This window comes from Macaca thibetana, chromosome 10 (assembly GCF_024542745.1).
Source record: "Macaca thibetana thibetana isolate TM-01 chromosome 10, ASM2454274v1, whole genome shotgun sequence".
Classification (NCBI taxonomy): domain Eukaryota; kingdom Metazoa; phylum Chordata; class Mammalia; order Primates; family Cercopithecidae; genus Macaca; species Macaca thibetana.
The window spans coordinates 52300145-52327396 of record NC_065587.1 but is presented as its reverse complement, the minus strand read 5'-3'; the positions used below and the strand labels follow the sequence as shown (position 1 = coordinate 52327396).

At 39.8% G+C, this 27252-nt stretch overlaps 1 protein-coding gene across 6 annotated transcripts in view; it reads left to right on the top strand.

Annotated features, from left to right (window-relative positions):
* NCOA3 (nuclear receptor coactivator 3) overlaps positions 1–27252 on the top strand; it is a 158288-nt gene that overhangs the window by 114714 nt on the left and 16322 nt on the right. For 5 of the 6 annotated variants that reach the window (XM_050745123.1, XM_050745129.1, XM_050745125.1 and 2 more), the window contains 10 exons: positions 10965–11066; positions 12684–12856; positions 14450–14550; positions 16389–16563; positions 16949–17137; positions 17310–17411; positions 23625–23765; positions 24180–24327; positions 25441–25832; positions 26009–26880. In XM_050745123.1, coding sequence (XP_050601080.1) covers positions 10984–11066; positions 12684–12856; positions 14450–14550; positions 16389–16563; positions 16949–17137; positions 17310–17411; positions 23625–23765; positions 24180–24327; positions 25441–25832; positions 26009–26880 — 2376 coding nt within the window. In that variant the 5' untranslated portion in view covers positions 10965–10983. Of the gene's footprint in view, positions 1–1912; positions 2012–10964; positions 11067–12683; positions 12857–14449; positions 14551–16388; positions 16564–16948; positions 17138–17309; positions 17412–23624; positions 23766–24179; positions 24328–25440; positions 25833–26008; positions 26881–27252 lie in introns of all 6 variants that reach the window. The other variant, XM_050745126.1, reaches the window with a different exon arrangement.

The window sequence follows — 27252 nt, the reverse complement described above, 5'->3', positions numbered from 1 at the left end:
ATTTATATCAGGTTTCATTTCTGCTCTGTGCACATACCCACTTCTCCCTCCCCACCACTCTTCTTTATCCAGTTCTTTCTCACTTACCTTAGCATGGCTAAAATCTTTGATTTTTATTTCTCTCTTTCTTCCTCTGCTGTTTATATTTTCATTATATGCCACAGGGACAAACTTAGGTATAAATACTACTTTTGATGTAGAGATATTTATGTCTGTCGAAGGAAAATTAAACTACAAACCCCAGAGGTAAAAAGTGGTACACAATACTGGGGTTTTAAAAATCTCCTCCTTGGCCGGGCGTAGTGGCTCATGCCTGTAATCCCAGGACTTTGGGAGGCCGGGGCGGGTGGGTCACCTGAGGTCAGAAGTTCGAGACCAGCCTGGCCAATATGGCGAAACCCCGTTTCTACTAATAATACAAAAATGAGGTGAGTATACTGGTGGCTGCCTGTAATCCCAGCTACTTGGGAGGCTGAGGCAGGAGAATCGCTTGAATCTGGGAGGCGGAGGTTTTAGTGAGCCAAGATTGTGTCACTGCATTCCAGCCTGGGCGACAGAGTAAGACTCCATCTCAAAAACAAAACAAAACAAGCCCCACTCCTTCTGCTCCTCAAGACCAGGGTCTCACTCCCTTTGCCCAGGCTGGAGTGCAGTGGTGCGATCCTTGGCTCACTGAAACCTCTGCCTCCTGGGCTCAGGTGATACCCCCACCTCAGCTTCCTGAGTAGCTGGGACTACAGGTGTGCTTCACCATGCTCGGCTAAATGTTTTGTATTTTTTGTAGAGAAGGGGTTTTGCCATGTTGCGCAGGCTGGTCTTGAAGTCCCGGGTTCAAGCTGCCCTTCCATCTTGGCTTCCTAAAGTGTTGGGATTACAACTGTGAGCCACCATGCCCAGCCAAATTACCTCTTTTTAACTCTGTAAAAGGAGAACCTTCTGTGTCTTTTAAGAAGATATGGAGTTAGTCAAAAGTATAGCTGATGGGAAGGCAAAAGAGAACTGGAGTTGGAAAAGAGAAGAGGAATGGTGGTAGTGAAAAAAAAGAGTTTGTAATAAAATAGAGTTACATACAAGTTTATACAATGGTTTAGAGCTTACAAGGTAGGAAGCAGAGACAGAAATAGTGTAATATATAAAATGTTATAGTAAAAGTATGGAAAATGCTTAGGATAAAGAAGGGAAAACTTTGTCTAATTGGGAGAGTTGGGGATGGTTTTACCAGAGGTGCAAATTAATCTTGAAGGGCAAGAATATTCTAGATGGAAAAGCGGTGTGGGAAAGATTTAAAAAAAAAAACAGTGACTTAAGGTTAAAATAAAGGAAATGTTTCAGTTACCTTTATTAAAAACTTTTAGTATAAAAATCATTTTGGTGGTTGCTGGTGGTGATTGATGAGGAAGAAGTATGACTGGTAACAGGTTGATTAAACTGAAGCCAAATTCAAGTTTATGAAGCTCAGACTTAAGTCTGTTCTTGTATATGAGATAGGTTCAGTGTATTAAATTGTAGAAGTCAGTGGAACCTTTAAAACAAGAGTTACCCAGCTAGTTAGTATGCTGTCAGGAGAGGGTAATTTGATTTAGGTTTAGATGGAATTGGCTTCCTTAACTCCCTCTGTACAGTGTATATCTGTGAACTTCAACTCTGTTGCTCACGTAGAGGTTGAGAAGTCTCTTGGCAGCAAGCTTCCAGTTGCAACTAACACCTGAGTTGGCTAATTGGTATGCCCAGTTCTGGCACTCTACTCTCTGGGGAGTTTATGTTTGAATTCAACGTCATCAGGTTTAAACTGGAACATAAATAAGCAAAAAGGAAGAGAGAATGGAACCTTGTGCATAAAATAATTTACATTCAGATGCTTTTCTGTTCAATTTATATATTAAAAATTGGATGTTTTATTGTTTCTTGCTAGCCCTTCACCCAATATGCTGACATTATAAAGGAAAGATAGTGGAGAAGAAATTACCAAGAACTGAGGTTGTACTGTTTTCTTGTATATGTCTCCACCAAGGTAGTTCTTCTTGTAGATACCATGTTTATGTTTTGTTTCTAAAAACTGTAGGCTCCTAGCTTTGCTATTCATTGTGTTCATACGATTCCTTTTTTTTTTTTTTTTAAACACTTATCCAATTTAATTGTTTTTCTCTTTTCCTGTTCTGCTAGCCTGAGAGTTCTCATAGTTGGTAGTGACATTTATCTCTGTTTTCTGGGCCTAAAATGATTCTGGGCATGCAAAATGTTTGAGCTGAAATGGAATTAAATTGGGGAAAAAAAAAAAGGATTGTGTTGTTATACTTTATCCTACAAAACATTATAGCAAATTAGCCACAAAACAAAAGGATATAAAAAATTTCACTCTCTCTGGCAGAGGATGAGGAAGCAAAAGAAAAATAAATAAGTAGGCCATGCTCAGTGGCTCACGCCTGTAATCCCAGCACTTAGGGAGGCTGAGGCCAGTGGATCATGAGGTCAGGAGTTCGAGACCAACCTTTCCAAGATGGTGAACCCCCCCATCTCTACTAAAAATATAAAAATTAGCTGGGCGTGGTGGTGGGCACCTGTAATCCCAGCTACTTGGGAGGCTGAGGCAGGAGAATTGCCTGAACCTGGGAGGCAGAGGTTGCAGTGAGCTGAGATTGTGCCACTGCCACTTGCTCTGTCCCTGGGCAACAGAGCAAGACTCTGTCTTAAAAAAAATAAAAAAATAAAAAAAATTTTATTTCCTCTCCTGCTTATCTCCTCAGAGCTCTTAACTTCCTTACCAGAACTGAAAGGAAACAAAGATAGGAGATACTAACTGGAAGAGTCATCCAATTGAGGAGGAAGCTTTTATAACAGTTCCATGTTTATGAACTTGTCTCTTCCTTGCCTTCTCCTGTCCCTTACACACACATGTTATATTTGTCTTCAGTTCTTTCTCCATGGTACCAGTTCTCTGGGAGCTCCTCTTATTTTATTTGTAAGGGTATGAATGACGGATTGAAAGAAGATTAAGAAACTTACTGATATTTTTAGGGTAGAGAAAAAAACCTTGTAAAATTAAGCCCTTGTGTTAACTAGTGGTAGTTATTTTCTAAGTTGCCTAATTAGGAATTTGAGAATTTGGAATTTGAGTTTTGGGTAGAACTTTTATGTATGACTGTCTCATTCTTCTCAAGAACTTGTTTTTCTGATTGACTTGAGCAGTCTCTGCTTTACATATTGCTTGAAGCAGTTTTTAATAAACCAGTTCAGATCCATAGCTGTTTGAAAAAATTTCCCTAAGTTACTGTGATTCTCAAGAAATACACCAAACCTCTCTCTAATTAGTGTATTTAATCATACCTTATATAAGTTAGGGAAACAAGCCTCATGGATAAACTAAATTGCTGCTGGGATAGTCAAGTAGCTCCACCATTTCATCATAGCAAACCAAAGAATAACAATACTTGACTGACCATTTTAGGGTATAGTTTGTACTTTTCGATCTCAAATTTTCCTTTTGCTATGTGAGCCATTGACCATCTCAAGTGGAAGTAAGGGTCATGGGTAATATTAGAACACCACAAAGGGCAGTTTAGTGACTTTGGAGGGTAATGGTTAGGTAAGGTGCTTGAGGGGAGCATTAGTATCTGCTAAGCTTGAGCAACTCCTTGCCTCTGTCCCTAATACTGCATGCCCCTAAACTATGGCTGTCATAACCTCTCAGTGTTCTTACTGATAAGCTGAGAAATTTTCTGGCTAACTGGTTGGCTATAGTGTGATTCAGTGGTATAAATGGCTTGTTTTGGTGGTGTTTGGGGGTGGAATAAAATGCCCAAGAAACATTTGATACATATTTTGTTGGTTATGAAGTCTGAAAAAATATTGTAGTTCTAGCTCTGCCATCCAGAGTCTGTGTGTGATCTAGTGGAAAGTTATTTAGCCATTTCCCTATCTGTAAAATGGGACTATTGTAGTAATACATACTCTGGAGGGTCCTGGTAAATAAATTATCCAGTGTATGTGAGATGCCTAGCATTGTACTACCACAAAATTATCTCCTCATTTCTCCCTTATTAATTCAGGAAAAGTAAACCATTTTAGTTGGTCCCTATGTCAATTTAGATTTACTGGATAACCCATCTCCTGTTTTGGCACAGTATAGCTTTTCTTAGGTCCCCCAAAATAACTTCTTGCATGCCTAATGAACACTGGTAGTGTTGATTGATATCTTTTCCTTTTGGACCTGGAGTATTTCCTGTATCCTTGTCCATTTGGCTAATTTGCTGAGTATAATCAAACTTTTTCCCTCCTGTCTTAATCCCAAATAACCAAAAGGAAAGCTGATAAGTGCTGCTAAGCCTAATACCAAAATTTTCATGGTTTTTGAGCTAGCAGGTATAATCCTTTGCTGCTTTTTAGCTTTAATTAGTTATTCCATGAAAGTTCATTTTCTAGCAATTTATTATATATTCCGTTGATGTCTAAGCTTCAGCATGTTCCATAGCTTGAATGTTACGTATAGAAAGGCCTATAGTATTTATAGGAAACATTCTATCCAGTTGTTTTAAGATACTTGTTCATTTTAAATCTTATGGATATACTTTGAACTTTTTCATATAATATAGAAATAGCATTAGATTTTGATAGCATTGAAAGGTATTCTAATTGTTACTATTCTACATTAAAGTAATTGTGACCAGACGCGGTGGCTCACGCCTGTAATCCCAACTCTTTGGGAGGCCGAGGCAGGTGGATCACTTGAGGTCAGGAGTTTGAGACCAGCCTGACCAATATGGTAAAACCCCATTTCTACTAAAAATACAAAAACTAGCCGGGGTGGTGGCAGGCGCCTGTAGTCCCAGCTACTTGGGAGGCTGAGGCAGGAGAATTGCTTGAACCCGGGAGGTGGAGGTTGCAGTGAGCTGAGGTTGCACCACTGCACCCCCCTTCCAAAAAAAAGTAATTGCATAGAATATATTGCTTAAATGCAGGTTTTTGTTTGTTTGTTTGTTTGTTTTTTGAGACCGAGTTTCGTTTTTGTTGTCTAGGCTGGAGTGCAATGCTGGAGTGCAGTGGCACAATCTCTGCTCACTGCAACCTCCACCTCCTGGGTTCAAGCAATCCTCCTGTCTCAACCCCCCAAGTAACTGGGATTACAGGCATGTGCCACCACGCCTGGCTAATTTTGTATTTTTAGTAGAGATGGGGTTTTACTATGTTGGTCAGGCTGGTCTTGAACTCCAGACCTCAGGTGATCCGCCCACCTTGGCCTCCCAAAGTGCTGGGATTACAGGCGTGAGCCACCCCGCCCAGCCTTTTTTAAAATGCAGTCTTAGTGTGCATTACCATATTTAATACATTTAAGTAGTGTAGCATAGAACTTTTTTTAGTAGAAACATTTTAGATAAGGAAAATAGTTGTAAAAATGGCTTATGGATCTGGGTAGTAGAGTTTATATTGAAAGATTGACTCGGTTTTAGCCTTTGAATTCTGATAAAACGAGAAGTTCCTCCTTCTAGTTCTTTTCAATACTTTGGGGCCAGGGGCTTGAAAAGGCTTCTGAGACTGGATTGTGTATCTTCTTGGAAGTGCATTAGAGGTGCAGTGGAAACTTCAAAATATGGATGCATCTCACAGTTGGATGTATGATATAACTTCAGGAGGACAGATTACTTGGGGGCAAGTATAGGCCCTAATTTCTTTTATATTCAACTATCGGTGATAATATCTAATTGTAGGGAGTCAGAATTAAGAAGGGACTTTATGTTAATAGACTGTTATTTTTTTTTCTTTTTTAGGCAGAGTCTCACTCTGTCACCCAGGCTGGAGTGCAGTGGAGCGGTCTTGGCTCACTGGCAACCTCCGCCTCCCGGGTTCAAGCTTTTCTCCTGCCGCAGCCTCCCGAGTAGTGGGAACTACATGTGCATGCCACCACACCCAGCTAATTTTTGTAGTTTTAGTAGAGATGGGATTTCACCATATTGGCCAGGCTGGTCTTGAACTCCTGACCTCAGGTGATCCACCCGCCTCGGCCTCCCAAAGTGCTGGGATTACAGGTGTGAGCCACCGCGCCTGGCCTAGACTGTTCTTATAATCAAACTTACTGTGAGACTGTTGTGCTATATTATTTCCCCTTTGAAGATGGATTTTATCAACTCCATATATTCTCCAAACTAGATGGGTTGTAATTTAAGATGTAAAACTGTAAGCTAGTCTCAGGCAGTTATTGATCCATGTTTCTTACCGGTTAAGAACTTCATGGTCTTGGTACATGCCTTGCTCCCCTCTCTCATCTTCATTCTTGACTGTTGACTGAAAGTGATCTAGATCTAGTGTGTGCTAGACATTTACCTTTTATATCTTAAAATGAGTAATCTACCAAACTAACATCCCCCCAATGAGAAGGAGACAACAGGTATGGCAACTAAAACAAATGCCATTTTTGATTTTTTGTTTATAACTAAGATTAATACCAAATAGAAAACTACCTGAAGGGTTTGTCATAGTCATTTGTGCTCAGGAATATAATATTGTATATGTTGAAATTATTACTTTGGGGACCAAAAATGCTTTTTTATTTCTCATATTGAGCTTTTTCTTTAGTTTAATGAAATTCAGGAGATGTTTGCTCTACTTCGCTTTTTGTTGTAAAACAATTTGTCATTTATTCTTAGACATTGTGGTGTCTTATACAGTTATACAGTAATGTACCTAAGGTTTGTCCATGTCTAATTAAGAACTACAAATCTACCCAACCTATTCCTGAAAAACCAAGATAGAGACTGGACATGGTGGCACATGCCTGTAATTGCAGCGCTTTGGGAGGCTGAGGCGGGCAGATCAGTTGTGGTCAGGAGTTCGAGACCAGCCTGGCCAACTTGGTGAAACCCTGACTCTATTGAAAATACAAAAATTAGCCAGGTGTGGTGGCACACACGTATAATCCCAGCTACTCGGGAGGCTGAGGCAAGACAATCATTTGAACCCGGGAGGCGGAGGTTGCAGTGAACTGAGATCGTGCCACTGCACTCCAGTCTGGGTGACAAAGTGAGACTCCGTCTCAAAAGCAAAACAAAACAAAACAAAAATAAGATAGAAATATTTTATATCTTAAATAATTATACCTTCATGTTTGGGTAAGCACCTTTTTCATGATTTTAAGTTATTTTCCCTTAGGTTTTTTTTTTTTTTTTTTTTTTTTTTTGAGAGACAGAATTCACTCTTGTTGCCCAGGCCCGATTTTGGCTCACCGCAACCTCCACCTCCCAGGTTCAAGCAATTCTGTCTCAGCCTCCTGAGTAGCTGGAATTACAGACATGCACCACCGTCCCTGGCTAATTTTGTATTTTCAGTAGAGATGGGGTTTCTCCACATTGGTCAGGCTGGTCTCTCAAACTCCCGACCTCAGGTGATCCGCCCACCTTGGCCTCCCAAAGTGCTGGGATTACAAGCATGAGGCACCCCTGCCAGCCTTCCCTTAGTACCTTTTTGGATAATTAGGTTTGACTCTGTGAAGGAGTAAGTCTGGTAGCAGGAAGATGGCACAGGCTTATGTGTACAGTGTAGCTTGTTTTGTGAGATCAAGAGAAAAAGCTGCATGTGTCTATGGATATAGGTAGACATATTTAGGTTTCATTATATGCACATAAACATTGACTTAACACAAATGATCTGCGTTTCTGGTTTAAACTGATATTTGTACTTATTAATTTTTTTGCATATTAAGAGATTGTCATGGCTTAGTTTTTCTATTGATTTAATTTATGCTGCCAGAATTTATTATAACACTGTATATCAACTGTAGAAGTAAACATTTAAAGAGTTTAAAGCAGTAGGATTGCACTGAATGATTGTTATAGATCAGAATAAAGGAAAATTCTATACTATGATTTAGTAGGTTGAATGTTGCTTTTATATGTGTTCAATATTTATTCAAGACATTTATTGACCACCTATTACGTGGTAGACCCCTTATATTTAATACCAACTTAATACCAAAGAAAGGAAATAATATTGAGAATATAGGCGAAATTATATATTTCAAATTAAAGAAGTGCTGTTATCCACCGAATAGTTTATCCATTTGTTTCAGGGATTCAGCTTATAGACAAAAGCCAAAGTAAGGAAATAATATCTAGAATGTGGAATAAATTACATATTTAAAATAAAGAAATGTAGACTGGGTGTGGTGGGTCATACCTGTAATCCCAGCACTTTGGGAGGCTGAGGCAGGCAGATAACTTGAACCCAGGAGTTCAAGACCAGCCTGGGCAACTTGGTGAGACCCTCTCTCCAAAAAATACAAAAATTAGCTGGGCGTGGTGGTGCTCACCTGTTATCCCAGCTGCTTGGGATACTGAGGCAGGAGGATTGCTTGAGCCTGGGAAGCCGAGGTTGCAGTGAGCTGAGATTGTGCCACTGCACTTCAGCCTGGGTGACACAGTAAGAACCTGTCTTAAAAAAAAAAAAAAAGTTGTTACTCAATGGATAGTTTGCCATTCAATTTAAAAATAACCTTTGAATGAAACAAATATAAAACCAATTATAGAGACATAGCAAGAATTATTCTATTTTTGTACTTAAGGAATGGAATCACTATTATTTTTATTTTATTTATTTATTTTTTTGAGATGAAGTCGCTCTCTGTTACCCAGGCTGGAGTGCAGTGGCTGGGTCTCAGCTTACTGCAACCTCTGTCTCCCGGGTTCATGCGATTCTCCTGCCTCAGCCTCCCTAGTAGCCGGGACTACAGGCGTATGCCACCATGCCCAGCTACTTTTTGTATTTTTAGTAGAGACGGGGTTTCACCATATTGGCCAGGCTGGTCTCGAACTCCTGACCTTGTGATCCACCCGCGTCAGCCTCCCAAAATGCTGGGATTACAGTTGTGAGCCACTGTGCCTGGTTCTTTTTAATTATTTAATTTATTATTATTATTAAGAGACAGAGTCTCACTTGGTCACCGAGGCTGGAGTGCATTGGCGTGATCACAGCTCACTGCAGTCTCAAACTCCTGGGCTCAAGCAGTCTTCATGTTTTACTCCTAAGTAGTTAATGCTATAGGTGTACACCATGATGCCTGGCTTAGGTTTTTAAAAAATTTGTAGAGACAGGGTGTTACTGTGTTGAACAGATGGGGCTCAAACTCAAGTGATTCTCCTGCCTGAGCCTCCCAAAGCACTGGGATTACTTGAGATACTCTTTTTAAATATGAAAATTGGAAAATCAAAACTGAACATACCTTTAAGTTTAAAACTCTTTTATTTGAGGAAAATTTTAAACTAAAGCAAGGTTGCAAGAAAATAGTATGAAGAGTTTTTCAGTTTATCCCCTCATCAGGATTCACCTAGTGTCAACTCCCTTCCTCATCCTTGCCCTGCCTGTCCTGGTTCCCAGGTTTATTCAACTCACTCATTATATATGCAAGTTTTCTTAACCATGTGAGGATAATTTGCATATGTAATACCCTCTTACCCCAAATATTATACTAAGAATATTGGTCTCTTAAATAACCATAGTTCATTTATCAACTTAAGTATATTTAATATTGACAACATACTTTTATGTCAGTTGTCCATATTCTAATTTTGTCAGTTGATCCAATAATATTCTTTATAGCATTTTCTTACCTCCAGCACAGGATTCAGTCTAGGATCAAATATTGCATTTAGTTGTATTTTCTTATAGCTTCCTTTAAAATCTGGACTGTTTACAGACTTTCTTTGTCTTTTTTAAAATACAATACCCCCAAGATTGTGTGATCTGACTGTGCTTTAAAGTCATAATAGTGAGCCACTACTAATAAAGGTTATTTTAAGTATTTTTCTGTCCTCCATTTAAACTTGTCATGGGGAAAAAAGCAAATATTGAAATCATCTCAGCTTTTTAGCCTTTCCGTTTTACAACCAAAGTTATAGAATGAATTTTCTTGGTAATTAATACATATTTAGTGCATCTGTAAAGACAATGTTACAATCTAGATTTTCTGATTTATATTGTGATTTTAATTTTTAATTTTTTTTGTGTTTTTTTGCTTTGATTTTTTTTTTAAAGCTACACATTTGAAGTTTGATCAGCATCTTGAGTAAATTTTCATTTTTATAAATCTGTCTTCCTTCCTGGTAGCATTCTGCCACCTAGTGGAAATTTATGTCCTCCAACATATGTCTCAGAATTTAGCTGGAACGCAAGATGCATTTTAATAAGTAAAAAATAGTTTAGAATCGTTGAGGTTCGTTGGTTGACATGTAATTCTTTATAACAGTGAATGCCTTATTCTAAACAAGAGTTTAGTACAGAAAAAATTCTTAGCAAATGAGAGCTTAGTAGATGTCTTAAATTGTTACTGAGTATTAAAGCCTGCTCATCTTTCTCAACAAGAAGTACTCTACATTTATCTTCTTCATCAATGAAATTTTAACCAAAGCATCCTATTTTTCCATCAGTCAATTTTTTTTTTTTTTTTTTTTTTTTTTTTTTGAGTCTAGCTCTTGTCACCCAGGCTGGAGTGCAGTGGTGCCATCTCGGCTTACTGCAACCTCCACCTCCTGGTTCTAGTGATTCTCCTGCCTCAGCCTCCCAAATAACTAGGATTACAGGCGCCCGCCACCATGGCCAGCTAATTTTTTATTTTTAGTAGAGATGGGGTTTCACCATGTTGGTCAGGCTGGTCTCAAACTCCTGACCTCAGGTGATCCACCTGCCTCGACCTCCCAAAGTGCTGGGACTACAGGCATGAGCCACCATTCCCTGCAAGAGACACATTTTTAGTAGGACTTGAGGAACATTTCTGACTTGGAGTTGTACATACATTCTGCATAGTTATATTAGAATGTGAAATCTGAGGTTGTTTTCAGTATAGGCATTTATGAAAAAGAATATTGGGAATTATCTGTTTAAAGAAAGTAGTTCTGAATTACAAGATGCATTCAGTCATAAAACACCTTCATAGAGTCATGTATATTTTTTAATGTGCTTATCTTATTTCTAATTATTCTTAGTTGCTGATGTATATTCAAGATGAGTGGATTAGGAGAAAACTTGGATCCACTGGCCACTGATTCACGAAAACACAAATTGCCATGTGATGCTCCAGGACAAGGGTAGGTGACTTATTTCCTGGTGCTTTACCACACTTGTTCTCCTCCCTCTGCCTTTGTTTAAGGATAACATTTTAACTTCTGGTCATTTACATTCTCTGGTTAGATTTTTTGGTGGTTTCACTTCATGGTAAATAGAGTGTTACTGATGAGATGGACATCTTTCTGATGTAATAGAAGTTTTTTTTTTTATTGCTGATTCAGATAGAAGGTAGAATATTAACAATTTGTGATACTATAAGAATTTCTGAATGGAGGGCGGGGTAGGAGTTACAAATAGATGACCAAGGTTATGTCATATGTGTCCATGTGAAGAGACCACCAAACAGGCTTTGCGTGAGCAACAAGGCTGTTTATTTCACCTGCGTGCAGGCGGGCTGAGTCCGAAAAGAGAGCCAGCAAAAGGGTAGTGGGATTATCATTAGTTCTTACAGGTTTTTGGGATAGGCAGTGGAGTTAGCAATGTTTCCTGGGCAGGGGGTGGATCTCACAAAGTACATTCTCAAGGGTGGGGAGAATTACAAAGAACCTTCTTAAGAGTGGGGAGATTACAAAGAACCTTCTTAAGGGTGGGGGAGATTACAAAGTACATTGATCAGTTAGAGTGGGGCATAAACAAATCACAATGGTGGAATGTCCTCAGTTAAGGCTATTTTCACTTCTTTTGTGGATCTTCAGTTGCTTCAGGCCATCTGGATGTAAACATGCAGGCTTGGGCTCAGAGGCCTGACAGTTATTATAAGTAAGAATCTTTGCTGTCTTTTAAGAATGGGTTATAAGTTGATATTTTATCATTTGTTAGGTTGCATCCTTTTTTTACCAAGTGAAATGAGAAGCTTAAAAATTAGAAACAAAATAATGTAATCTATACAACACTACTCCATAGCTTTTAAAGTATTTGCCAAAGTCAGTGTCAATTGAGGTTTAATGTGATAGTTGAAAAATATCAATCTATGATGAATAAAACTTCATCATCAGTAAGTAGCTACCAGTGTTTTTGTTATTATTTGTTAGTTGTTTTATTATCTCTAAGAAGTAAAGATTATTTATTCATATTTTCTAGATGAAGTAACTGAGGCTAACTCTGCCCAAGGCCACCTAGCTAACAAAGATGGAACTGGATTTAGGTTTACGTGAATCTCTATTATGTTGTACTGCTTCTCCAAGACAGCATTTTTGATAGTTTACATTGGCTGAGTTTAGTTTGTTTACATATGAAAATAATAGGCTGGGTGTGGTGGCTCATACCTGTAATCCCAGCACTTTGGGAGGCCAGGGCGGGTGGATCACCTGAGGTTAGGAGTTCAAGACCAGCCTGACCAACATGGTGAAACCTCATCTCTACTAAAAATGCAAAAATTAGCCAGGTATGGTGGCGCATGCCTGTAATCCCAGCTACTAGGGAGGCTGAGGCAGGAGAATCGCCTGAATCCGGGAGGCAGAGGTTGCATTGAGCTGAGATCACACCATTGTACTCCAGCCTGGGCAACAAGAGCGAAACTCCGTCTCAAGGAAAAAAAAAAAAAGGTAATAGTGTTGTATAGGGGCTGATTCTGCTAACAGCTCTTTTGTGATATGTATTATGTCTCCTTTCCTCCCTCTCTACCCTTTTTCCCTTAGTCTTACCTGCAGTGGTGAAAAGCGGAGACGGGAGCAGGAAAGTAAATATATTGAAGAATTGGCTGAGCTGATATCTGCCAATCTTAGTGATATTGACAATTTCAATGTCAAACCAGATAAATGTGCGATTTTGAAGGAAACAGTAAGACAGATACGTCAAATAAAAGAACAAGGTAATAAAAACATTCATGTCTTTTAAAACAGCAGTGGTTCCCAACCTTTTTGGCACCAGGGACTGGTTTTGTGGAAGCCAGTTTTTCCATGGACGTGGTAGAAGGGATGGTTTCAGGATGATTCAAGTGCATTATATTTGTGGTGTACTTTATTTCTATTATGATTACATTGTAACATATAATGAAATAATTATACGACTCACCATAATGCAGAAATCAGTGGGAGCCCTGAGCTTGTTTTCCTGCAGCTAGACGGGTCCATCTGGGGGTGACAAGATCATCAGGCATTAGAGAATCATAAGGAGCACACAACCTAGATCCCTCGCATGCGGAGTTCACATTAGGATTTGCACACCTGTGAGAATCTAATGCTGCTTCTGAGCTGACAGGATGTGGAACTCAGGTGGTAATGTGAGCGATGGGGAGGGGCTGTTGTAAATACAGATTAAACTTTGCTCACTTGCCCACTGCTGACCTCCTGCTGTGCGGCCCCATTCCTAACAGGCCATGGACTGATATTTGTCTATGGCCTGGGGGTCGGGGACCCCTGTTTTAGAAGGGACTTGTTGCTATATTTGCCTTTTTGCTCCTTTGTTTGGGTAGAGACTACAACTGGTAGAGGCTAACAAGTATGGGAGTAGACAAATGTGTTGACCAGCTGTGCTTTTTGTTATTTATATATTTATTTATTTTGAGACAGTGTCTCGCTTTGTCACCCGGGCTAGAGTGCAGTGGTGTGATCTCAGCTCACTACAACCTCCACCTCCTGGGTTCAAGAGATTCTCCTGCCTCAGCCTCCCAAGTAGCTAGGATTACAGGCACCCGCCACCACGCCTAGCTAAGTTTTGTATTTTTAGTAGAGACGGAGTTTCACCATGTTGGCCAGGCTGGTCTCAAACTCCTGACCTCAGGTGATCCACCTGCCTCAGCCTCCCATAGTGCTGGGATTACAGGCGTGAGCCACTGCACCAGGCCTCCAGCTATGGTTTTTTTTTTTTTTTTTTGGAGACAGAGTCTTGCTCTGTCGCCCAGGCTGGAGTGCAGTGGCCGGATCTCAGCTCACTGCAAGCTCCGCTTCCTGGGTTTACACCATTCTCCCACCTCAGCCTCCCGAGTAGCTGGGACTACAGGCGCCCACCACCTCGCCTGGCTAGTTTTTTGTATTTTTTAGTAGAGACGGGGTTTCACCGTGTTAGCCAAGATGGTCTCGATCTCCTGACCTCGTGATCCGCCCGTCTCGGCCTCCCAAAGTGCTGGGATTACAGGCTTGAGCCACCGCACCCGGCCCAGCTATGCTCTTTAGAAATGGTTAACAGACAATTCCCTGTCATTTGTTAGTTCCCTTTCAGGAAGCTGTGGGATAGTACATTTAGTAGTGAAACAATTTAGGTATCTTCTGGCTTCCTGGGTAACTATGAAGTTTAGTTTTGATGTTATAATATTGTAGCATCATTCTCTTATGAGGAAACGTTTTGTATGTATGTATGGGCATGTGCATGTGTATCTTTATGTCTCTTCTGGGGACTATTTCAAGATGATTTAATCTATAACTGATAAGTGTGTTATTTGTTATACCACCTTCTGTCTTTTCAGGAAAAACTATTTCCAATGATGATGATGTTCAAAAAGCCGATGTATCTTCTACAGGGCAGGGAGTTATTGATAAAGACTCCTTAGGACCGCTTTTACTTCAGGCAAGTATAAAGATTTTAACTGTCCAGTAAGCTGTGTTGCAGTTTGATTTATTATAAAGTTATAAAAAAAGAATAAATTTTGGTTAGGAAATGAGAACAAAAAGAAAACATTTTTCTTTGAGACAATTCAGTATTCTGAATATGATGGTAAAATGCTCTTAAATTTACAATATACATAATTCAGGAAGCCTTGGCCCCCTAGTAAAAATATAGTTGCAAATTGAGAAATCACACATATACAAACATAAAAATATAAAGAAGCAGGAAAGGAAAGGTAACCTGTAATTTCACAGAGATATTTGGGTACAAATGGCCCTTTCATATCCATGGGTTTTGCACTGCAGATTTGGAGGCTGGGGAAGAAATAAAAAATAATGTTAAAACAATAAAAAATATGGCTGGGCGCAGTGGCTCACGCCTGTAATCCCAGCACTTTGGGAGGCCAAGGCGGGTGGATCACGAGGTCAGGAGATTGAGACCATCCTGGCTAACATGGTGAAACCCCGTCTCTACTAAAAATATAAAAAATAGCTGGGCGTGGTGGTGGGTGCCTGTAGTCCCAGCTACTACTCAGGAGGCTGAGGCAGGAGAATGGCGTGAACCTGGGAGGTGGAGCTTGCAGTGAGCCTAGATTGCGCCACTGCACTCTGGCCTGGGTGACAGAGCAAGACTCAGTCTCAAAAAAAAAAAAAAAAAAAAAAATAAAAAAATACTTCAGTGTGATGACTATTTATATAGCATTTACATTGTATTAGGTATTATAAGTAATCTAGAGATGATTTAAATTATATTGGAATATATATGCATAGGCTATAGGCAAATACACCATTTTATATCAGGGACTTGAGCATCCTTGGATTTTGCCGTCTTTGGAAGGTCTTGGAACCAATCTTACACAGATACCGGGGGATGATGACTGTACGTTTTAGCTCAGACATTTTTGGTGAATTTTTGCATGATTAATCACATGGCACGCTTTGGTTTTATATTCTTGAGGAATTGTTAACACTTAAATATGTGCATTGTATTTGTTTAGGGGCTGAAGCCCTTCATAAAGTTAACTTGTCAACTTCTTTTTGTTTCAGGTAGTTTGTTCCAACTACTTTTAGTTGATCAGTTGTGAAATTCGTCTTTGTAAATTCTCATTAAGGAATGCTGTAGCAGTTTCTGTAGCTTGACTTGGCATCAAATGGAAAAAATGGGAAGAGCTAAGGATGCTTTTCTCACTTTTAAAAGCTCCTTTGAAGATATAATTCTTTAAAAATTAGATTAGACATTAATTCAGATTTCATGCTGAACATATTTATGTACACACTCTGCCACCCCCAATTCTTCTTTTTTTTCCCCCCCAATAAGGCCTGTAATAATGGTGCTAATGTTAGTAGTAATGGTGGCTTATAGTTGTTTGCAGTAATTAAGTCAGCAGTAGTTTTTACACATTTTGCTTATTACTATGGCTGCTGTTTGCTGATACTACTGTAACAAAATACCACAGACTTGGTAGGTTAAACCAAATAAATTTATTTCTTACAGTGTTGGAGGCTGGAAGTCCAGGATCAAGGTGTCGGCAGGATTGGATTCTCCATTTCTTGTCACTGTGTTCTCCCATGGCCTTTTCTCTGCATGCACATTCCTGGTGTCTTTCTCTCCCCTTATAGGATACCGGTCATATTGGATTAGGGTCCCCACCCATATGACCTCATTTATCTTTAATTACCTCCTTGAAGGTCTTGTTTCCAAATACAGTTATGTTGATGGTTGGAGTTTCAATTTAAGAATTAGAGGAAGGAGTATACAATTCAGTTAATAACAGCCTGTATTAACATATCCTATTTTAGGCATTGGATGGTTTCCTATTTGTGGTGAATCGAGATGGAAACATTGTATTTGTGTCAGAAAATGTCACACAATACCTGCAATATAAGCAAGAGGACCTGGTTAACACAAGTGTTTACAATATCTTACATGAAGAAGACAGAAAGGATTTTCTTAAAAATTTACCAAAATCTACAGGTAGGCTTTTAATGTGTATTTTCTAAATAGGTTAAATTTTTTTCCTTGACCATTTCTTAGAAAATTGAATGTATCTTTTAGGAAGTCCAGCCATCAAATGAGGGGTAGAAAGGCATGTGATTTAATAGCAAAATTTTGACATATGGTGTCAGTGAATTAAAAATTTGGTATACATTTTAAGAGGCATATAGTTACAAAATATGCAGTGAGATTTCTGTTAAAGTTGAAATTATTCATATGTTTTGTATATTGCCAGCCTGAAATGTTAGTATAGATATAACTATGGAAAACATGCATAATGAGAAAATGCAGCTTGAATTCTTGATAATGGTCATAGAATGAGTTACAAGCTTTTTAAAATGTCATTTCAATTTGTTTTCCAAAGTTAATGGAGTTTCCTGGACAAATGAGACCCAGAGACAAAAAAGCCATACATTTAATTGCCGTATGTTGATGAAAACACCACATGATATTCTGGAAGACATAAACGCCAGTCCTGAAATGCGCCAGAGATATGAAACAATGCAGTGCTTTGCCCTGTCTCAGCCACGAGCTATGATGGAGGAAGGGGAAGGTAAGAGCTATCATATGTTTGGGATGTTCAGGAAACAAATAGTAGCCGTACTTGGAGTTTTGAAACTTCTGTTATAACTCTTCTTACTGAATTCCATGTCCTTGCTTGCCTATTGAACATACATATCCAAAAGTTAAGCATAATCCTTATCAGGGTGAATTTTTTATTATAGATTTGCAATCTTGTATGATCTGTGTGGCACGCCGCATTACTACAGGTGAAAGAGCATTTCCATCAAACCCTGAGAGCTTTATTACCAGACATGATCTTTCAGGTAAAAACTCTTTCCCTCCCTCTCTCTGTATGTGTGTATACGTACATTTTTATTTTGGAAATTTTTGTAAATGTTACTATTTTTAATCTGTACTATCATAAAAATGTATACCTACTACAATGAGTGCTTTATGTGTATCATTTTTCATGTTTCTTATGCAACCCTAAAAGAATTTCACTAAAATTCTTGGCATTTTGAGTTGGGTATGTTTGGCACTTTAAATCCCCCAAATAAATTAAAAAAAAACAAATTTAGGGGCACCTGGTTTTCTCTCCAAATGGCATTTTGCATCAGAATTTAGTGTTTCTTTACTCTAACTTCAAGCCTATTTGTCATAAAGAAACATGTTTAAAAAAAATTACAGGTAATTTAATGAGAATTATTGGGAGTAGTTTTTTTTTTTTTTTTTTTTTTTTGAGATGGAGTCTTGCTCTGTCACCCAGGCTGGAGTGCAATGGTGTGATCTTACTTCACTGCAACCTCCACTTCTTGGGTTCAAGTAATTTTCCTGCCACAGCCTCCCAAACAATTGGGACTATAGGCACGTGCCACCATGCCCGGCTAATTTTAGTATTTTTAGTAGGGATGGGGTTTCACCATGTTGTCCAGACTGGTCTCGAACTCTTGACCTCAAGTGATTCGCCTGCCTCTGCTCCCAAAGTGCTGGGATTACAGTTGTGAGCCACTGTGCCTGGCTGGGAGTCATTCTTGACGTCAACCTGAGTTTCAGTCTTGGTCTGCCTTTTTTAATCATAGAAATAAAAAATTAAAGACATTGTGATTGGTAAGATGCATTAATGAAATTAAGCACTGTGGCAATATTATTTTTATTTACCTTCGGGGTTACTCTTATGGTCACCTAAGTGTAAATGAGGATGCCAAGGGTTTGTCATATATGCCCCATCTCAGAGATAAAGAAACAGAGGCTTGGTAACAGAGATTGGGTTATTGTCCAAGATCATGGCTAATAAGAAAATTTATAGCTCTGTCTGCCTGACTTAGCCTGTATTCTTTGCTTTGTGTAACACTAATTTTATAATGTGGACCTTTACCAAGTGATATAAAACTGGAGTAGGTATACATAAACATAAAACATAGCTATCGCTATTACATATGTATGTGTATGTTTGTAATATGCATATATAATATACATAATACAGAATATTTTTAAAGAAATATTGCTATTTTTGCAGTCATTCAGCCATTTTATGCCATACTCAGTAACTTATCTTCAGGCTTTTTGAGATTAATTTTCACAATTAAAAAGAAGTAGCAAAGAATTATTTTGACAATTCAAAGTACAATCTGTTTACGCTGATGGATATTACTTTTTTTTTTTTTTTTGAGACAGAGTCTTGCTTTGTCATGCTCAGGCTGGAGTGCAGTGGTATGATCTCGGCTCACTGCAACCTCTGCCTCCTGGGTTCAAGCGATTCTCCTGCCTCAGTCTCCCGAGTAGGTGAAATTACAGGTGCCTGTCACCATGCCCGGCTAATTTTTTCTATTTTTAGTAGAGACAGGGTTTCACCATGTTGGTCAGGCTGGTCTCGAACTCCTGACCTCAGGTAATCCACCTGCCTCGGCCTCCCAAAGTGCTGGGATTACAGCATGAGCCACCATGCCCGGCCGTATATTACTTTATATTTGAACATTTTCTCTGTATTAACTCACCTCAGATAAACATAGTGACAGCAATTTTTATATATTATTTTATGTTTTTAGAGTGGGTCTTTCTCTGCATGTCTTATGGTTTGGCAGTGTTAATTTTCTACTTGAATAGCCATGTTTTACATTTGTTACTGAAAATACTAAATAAAACATCTTTAAGCAGTTTAGCATCTTTGAAAATTATCTCATTAGTATATAAAAGCAATACATGTTTATTACAAAAGTTAGAAATTACCAAGCATGAAAGAAAACAGGACATGATGAAGAAAAATATTACCAAGCAAGAAAGATCAAATGCTTTGTGTGATTAACATCATTTAAAACTGAGATCCTACTTACCGTAGTTACAGTTAATGCCTTCCACGGGTATCTCTTATATTATAGGAGGCTTACTGCACTCAACACAATACATGTTTTGACCTCTGGATATATTTTATCTTCTGTCCCTGATGTGTTTCATATAATAAACTTTTTATGAACATCTATTTTGTATTTGTCATGTGGCCCAGGGCTAAACTCAGGGGAGGTGGTTGAGGACAAATCTTCTCTATTTTGGGCACAAGTGTACAGGTATTTACTCTTTCCTGGAATGCATTTGTCCCTTTTCCCTGCTCTCCCCCTGCTACTAATAAGATTTTTGGTCACCATTAAAATTCTGAATTTTAAACTGATTATTGGACTGGTGGTTTATCAATATTAGTGCCTTTTAAATATCCAGTAGTTTTTGCAGAATTACTTTTCACTATGAAGCCCCATAAGTTTTCCCAAACCAAACTTGGTTTTCTTCCGTATTTTTACCTTTCTAATGAAGATGTCATAGAAAGGATAAATACATGGGCAAGCCTTTTTTTTTTTTTTTTGAAATGGAGTCTTGCTTTGTTGCCCAGGCTGGAGTGCAGTGGTGCGATCTCGGCTCACTGCAACCTCTGCCTCCCGGGTTCAAACTTTTCTCCTGCCTCAGCCTACCGAGTAGTTGGGACTACAGGTACGTGCCACCACACTTGGCTAATTTTTTATATTTTTAGTAGAGATGGGATTTCACCATGTTAGCCAGGATGGTCTCGAACTCCTGACCTCGTGATCCGCCCACCTCGGCCTCCCAAAGTATTGGGATTACAGACGTGAGTCACTGCGCCTGGCCTGGGCAAGCCTTTTCTATGTCTTTCCTGATTTGTGTGGAATCAGTTTATTGCCCACTTCTTTCAAGCTATTTGTCTGTACCTCTTGGGTCACGACTTCCATCATCACTGGGATTTGGCATATCTGTTGGTGCTGAGCATAAGAGATTGCCTAGATCTGATTATTGCATTTCTTTGTAAAACCTACACAAAACAGACAAAACAGATAACTATTGGCAATCTTGACATCAGCAGGAGTTTCATGTGAAGTCTGCCATGTTTAACCATGGAGCATATTTTGTCACAGAAAAGATTACTGAGGATGTCCAGGTCAAAAACTGTGTGACCAGTTATTATGGCTTGGATCATTCTGTCTGCATTCAAAGATACAGAAAAGGCCTTGAAGCTGATCCAAGACCAGCCATGGAAGCTGGTCACATAGTTTTTGACCTGTGTATCCTCAGTAATTAGTCTGAATTTTCTAAGGACACTTTCGTCATTCTGCAGATCAGCAAGGTTCATTTCAAAAACACAGTTCTTTAGGCCATCAGATGCAATGTTGGTTCCTTGAGCCCTTTTGACTAGTTTGTTACCAATTAAACATAGCTAGTGCTTTCACATCATACCAGTCTTTTTTAGAAAATGGATTAACCACTTTCTTCTTTGCTCCCATTCTGCGACTTTTTGTAAGGCACTTGCTTTTGCCAGCTGCTTAGAGTGAAAAGGCCTAGACATTTTTTAAGGACCATCTGTTGTCATGAAACCTTCTTTAATTCCATGGTATTTTTGAGTATGTATATTTGGTGTCTTCACTGTATTTGATATTAAGCAAAAGTTGTCAGAAGCGTCCAGCATTGTAGAAATGAGTATTTGGTTAACCCTCTTAAGTTTAGGTATTAAGTGTACAAAAATGCGATCATATCTCAGATGCAAAGAATTGTCCCTGCTGGCTCTTTAAGCAGGTGTTTTCTCTTGCTTCATAGTTGTAGGGACAGAATCTGTTTGGACAAACAACTGTCCTCATAGATGTTATTTTTTTCCTTTACACGAAAATGAACTTAAGGTTATCTGGACATGTTATAGTCACTACATTCAGAAAGTAAAAGGAGTTTGTGTGATATACTCATAAATTCTGTACAGCATTTGGGAAAGCACTGTTTTTCTATACTCCCACATCACTTCTGACCCCAGATGTATTTTTTTCTCCACTAAACCAGTGCTCTGTCTGACATAAGCAGGGTGCCCTACAGTTTTAGTTTGGACAATTTCTACCTGGGTTTAGCATTAGATCTTATAAGTTTAAGGGTTCAGTCCCACAAGACTGCCTGTACTTCACTTCAGATGCCAGTTGCAAGTCCTGGCCTTCCGTACTTCTGACTGACTGGCTATAAATTGGGCCTCTGATCCTCTCCTTAGGTTTGATGGTTTGCTAGAATGGCTCAAGAAATCCGGAAATGCTTTACTCAGGTTTACTGGTTTCTTATGAAGGATACAACTCAGGAATAGCTCAATGGGAGAAATATATAGGACAAGGTATTAGGGGGTGGGGATGAGGTTTGGAGGTTCCGTGCCCTTTCTGGGCTTATAACCTTCCCAGCACCTTAATGTGTTCATCCTTTGGAAGCTCATCAAATCTCTTGTTCAAGAGTTTTTTTTTTTGTTGTTGTTGTTGTTGTTGTTTTTTTCTTTTTTGAGACGGAGTCTCACTCTGTCACCCAGGCTGGAGTGCAGTGGCGCGATCTCGGCTCACTGCAAGCTCCGCCTCCCGGGTTCACGCCATTCTCCCGCCTCAGCCTCCGAGTAGCTGGGACTACAGGCGCCCACCACCGCGCCCGGCTAGTTTTTTGTATTTTTAGTAGAGACAGGGTTTCACCATGTTAGCCAGGATGGTCTCAATCTCCTGACCTCGTGATCCACCCGCCTCGGCCTCCCAAAGTGCTGGGATTACAGGCTTGAGCCACCACGCCCGGCCTGTTGTTTTTTTTTTTAAATTGGAGACGGAGTCTTGCTCTGTCGCCTAGGCTAGAGTACAGTGGCACTTTCTTGGCTCACTGTAACCTCTGCCTCCCGGGTTCAAGCCATTCTCCTGCCTCAGCCTCCCAAGTAGCTGGGATTACAGGCACGTACCACCACGCCCAGCTAAGTTTTGTATTCTTAGTAAAGACGGGGTTTTACCATGTTGACCAGGCTGGTCTCGAACTCTTGACCTTGTGATCTGCCCGCCTCGGCCTCCCAAAGTGCTGGGATTACAGACGTGAGCCACTGTTCCTGGCCCAAGAGTTTTTTTTTTTTTTTTTTTTTTTTTTTGAGACAGAGTCTCATTCTGTCACCAGGCTGGAGTGCAGTTGCGTGATCTCTGCTTACTGCAACCTCCGCCTCCCAGGTTCAAGCGATTCTCCTGCCTCACCCTCCCTAGTAGCTGGGACTACAGGCACGCGCCACCACGGCCAGCTAATTTTTGTATTTTTAATAGAGACGGGGTTTCACCATGTTGGCCAGGATGGTCTCAATATTTTGACCTCGTGATCCACCTGCCTTGGCCTCCCAAAGTGCTGGGATTACAGGTGTGCGGCACCGTGCTCGGCCAAGAGTTTTTTTTATAGAATTTAATCACCAGGCTCTCCTTCCTCCCTCATCCCCCATTCCTGGAGGTTAGTAGGTGGAACTACTAACAGAAAGTTCCAATCCTTTTTTTTTTTTTTTTTTTTTTTTTTTTTTTTTTGAGACGGAGTCTCACTCTGTCGCCCAGGCTGGAGTGCAGTGGCCGGATCTTAGCTCACTGCAAGCTCCACCTCCTGGGTCTACGCCATTCTCCTGCCTCAGCCTCCCGAGTAGCTGGGACTATAGGCGCCCGCCACCTCGCCCGGCTAGTTTTTTGTATTTTTTTGGTAGAGACGGGGTTTCATCGTGTTAGCCAGGATGGTCTCGATCTCCTGACCTCGTGATCCGCCCATCTCGGCCTCCCAAAGTGCTGGGATTACAGGCTTGAGCCACTGCGCCCGGCCTCCAATCCTTTAATTACTTGGTTTTTCTGATACCAGCTCCATCCCGAGGTGATCTAGAGACCCCAACCTAAGTCACCTCATTAGCATAAATTGAGGTGTGTTCCGAAGGGGCTCTTTATGAATAACTTGAAAATACTTTTATTACTCAGGAAATTCTGAGGATTTTAGATAGGAGCTCTGTGCTAGAAATCTGACAAAGGCCAAATGTATTATTATACTCCTTAGCAGAACTTGTAGGGAGAATCCTGTGGTGCTATGTCTTAAGGAGAAAAGCTCTGGATGTAGTAGAAATTTGGATCAGAGAAGGTGGAGCAAAGATTTAATATCTTTTATTTTATTCTCCAGTGCTAAGCCATGTGTAGGCAGCCGGTAAATACTTGTGGGCTGGATATAACTCTTTTTTTCCTTTTTCTGTTTAATAGGGAAGGTTGTCAATATAGATACAAATTCACTAAGATCCTCCATGAGGCCTGGCTTTGAAGATATAATCCGAAGGTGTATTCAGAGATTTTTTAGTCTAAATGATGGGCAGTCATGGTCCCAGAAACGTCACTATCAAGAAGGTAAAGAATTTTGGGGTTCTTTTTTATCATTTTATTCTTTAGAGACAGGGCCTTGCTATCTTGCCCAGGCTGGACTCAAACTGCTGGGTTTAAGTGATCCTTCTGCCTCAGCTTCTGAGTAGCCGAGACTGCAGGTGCACACCACCATACCTGGTTTTGGGGTTGATTCTTGATCTTGTTTGTCATTATGTTTGGTATACACATGGCTGTAGTTGCTGCTGTTTTGTTGGTGAGGGGTAGAAAAATGATTCCTGAGTGTTCTTATTTCACCCTGTTGATAATTTTGGTGCAGATCCAGTCTTTCCTTGGATTTTTAGAAATGTTGTACTTGAAGTATATTTCCTCCCTATCCCCTCCTATATATATTTGTTTTGCTGACTGTAGTTACCAGTGATGGGATATTTTCCCCAACAGCTTATCTTAATGGCCATGCAGAAACCCCAGTATATCGATTCTCGTTGGCTGATGGAACTATAGTGACTGCACAGACAAAAAGCAAACTCTTCCGAAATCCTGTAACAAATGATCGACATGGCTTTGTCTCAACCCACTTTCTTCAGAGGTAATGATAGATTACTGTGTATTGTAATATGAAATGCAGCAGTGTTCTCAAAATGCTTTATTATTAAAGTAAAAAAGGAAGGGACAAAATGAGACAAAACTTAGGAAGGTTATTGGGTTTGATGAAATGAGTTTAGATTCCTGGATTATGATTTGTTTAAGGTTATTTTTATGTGAAAGTGATTATTTATTAAATACTTTACAGGAAAGTTAGGGGATGGGAAGGCTAAAGGGTGGATAAAAGAGCATATAAAATCTGATTACATGTCTTGCCATTCATTTCTGATGATGTGTTTTGCTTTGGGGACTGCATTTAAAATTTGAGGCTACATTTTAAGAATAAAGGTAGTTACTGTCAGTGTTGGTAGTGGCAAATAAGAAATGCATGAAGGGGAGGATATTCACCCATTAATTATCTTGAATAATTTGCAGGTACCTCCAGGTGAAGCCCTAGATAATGTGGCAACTCTAATAAAGCCCACCTGAAACTCCAGTTAACATAGCTGTTGGTCTTTCATAATACTACAGTGGTCTTAGTCATATAGATTCTGTGGCTTACTGAAAAATGTTATTAGGTAAATAATTGATCGATACGTAGACTGGAATTGTCACTAGGTATTGGAATGTTGCCTAAAAAGTTAAGTTCCTGGGTAGTTAATTCATCCCATTTTTTAAATTCCCTCTCCCTGCCTTCCTTCCTTTCTTTCTTCTTCTTCTTCTTTTTTTTTTTTATTAAAAAGAGACAGGGTCTTGATCTGTCGCCCAGGCTGGAGTGCAGTAGTGCCATCACAGCTCACTGCAACCTCGAACTCCTGGGCTCAGGCGATCCTCCCACTACAGCCTCTTGAGTAGCTAGGACTACAGATGTGTGTCACTATGCCTGGCCAATTTTTAAATTTTTAGTAGAGACATGATCTTGCTGTGTTGCCCAGGCTGGTTTCAAACTCCTGAGCTCAAGTGATCCTCCTGCCTCAACTTCCCAAAATGCTGGGAATATAGGTGTGAGCCACTGTAGCTGGCCGGTGTTTAAAAATTTTATTTTATTTTAAATCTGATGAAAGGCTTTTATGCATGCTTATAATTTTTTAGTAAAAGTTTGATGTTTGTTTTGCAGAGAACAGAATGGATATAGACCAAACCCAAATCCTGTTGGACAAGGGATTAGACCACCTATGGCTGGATGCAACAGTTCAGTAGGCAGCATGAGTATGTCGCCAAACCAAGGCTTACAGATGCCGAGCAGCAGGGCCTATGGCTTGGCAGACCCTAGCACCACAGGGCAGATGAGTGGAGCTAGGTATGGGGGTTCCAGTACAATAGCCTCATTGACCCCTGGGCCAGGCATGCAATCACCATCTTCCTACCAGAACAACAACTATGGGCTCAGCATGAGTAGCCCCCCACATGGAAGTCCTGGTCTTGCCCCAAACCAGCAGAATATCATGATTTCTCCTCGTAATCGTGGGAGTCCAAAGATAGCCTCACATCAGTTTTCTCCTGTTGCAGGTATTTATGTTGACATTTCCTTTGTTTTTTTTTCTTTTTAAGTAATTCTTCTTTCCATACTACTGTAATTCTTGTAAAGTTAATCTCTTTTATAATATAAACTTTGAGTAATTAAGTTGTATTTTGTTACAGTGACTGGTAGTCTAATTATTTTCCTAAATTTTTTTCAAATTCAGGTGTGCAGTCTCCCATGGGATCTTCTGGCAATAGTGGGAACCACAGCTTTTCCAGCAGCTCTCTCAGTGCCCTGCAAGCCATCAGTGAGGGTGTAGGGACTTCTCTTTTATCTACTCTGTCATCACCAGGCCCCAAATTGGATAACTCTCCCAATATGAATATAACCCAACCAAGTAAAGTAAGCAATCAGGATTCCAAGAGTCCGCTGGGCTTTTATTGCGACCAAAATCCAGTGGAGAGTTCAATGTGTCAGTCAAATAGCAGAGATCACCTCAGTGACAAAGAAAGTAAGGAGAGCAGTGTTGAGGGGTCAGAGAATCAAAGGGGTCCTTTGGAAAGCAAAGGTCACAAAAAATTACTGCAGTTACTTACCTGTTCTTCTGATGACCGGGGTCATTCCTCCTTGACCAACTCCCCGCTAGATTCAAGTTGTAAAGAATCTTCTGTTAGTGTCACCAGCCCCTCTGGAGTCTCCTCCTCTACATCTGGAGGAGTATCCTCTACATCCAATATGCATGGGTCACTGTTACAAGAGAAGCACCGGATTTTGCACAAGTTGCTGCAGAATGGGAATTCACCAGCTGAAGTAGCCAAGATTACTGCAGAAGCCACTGGGAAAGACACCAGCAGTATAACTTCTTGTGGGGACGGAAATGTTGTCAAGCAGGAGCAGCTAAGTCCTAAGAAGAAGGAGAATAATGCACTTCTTAGATACCTGCTGGACAGGGATGATCCTAGTGATGCATTCTCTAAAGAACTACAGCCCCAAGTGGAAGGAGTGGATAATAAAATAAGTCAGTGCACCAGCTCCACCATTCCTAGCTCAAGTCAAGAGAAAGACCCTAAAATTAAGACAGAGACAAGTGAAGAGGTAATTTGTTTTCTGTATATTTCAGCTCATATTTCATCATTTTTCTGTTAGAAATTTAATGTAATATACAAATTCTTCGATTTTAGGTTTATTTAAAGAAAGTTAAATCTTTAGCTGCCATTTCTTTGTAATTATTTTGGGTGTCAGTAAAATTATGATGTAATTTAGAAATAACAGATGTGTATGTTTTAAGATGCGAATATAACTCTTTAGTAGCCACTATGAAATTTTGTCATGGAGGTGTTTATTGCTGGAATGGGCAGATTGGGTCATTAAGAGAATGATAGAAGTAATCAGGAAAAAAAAAACAAACTTGTATTAAGCAGCATAATTTTGATTTTAAGGTAAAATCAAGTTTCATGTATAAGATGA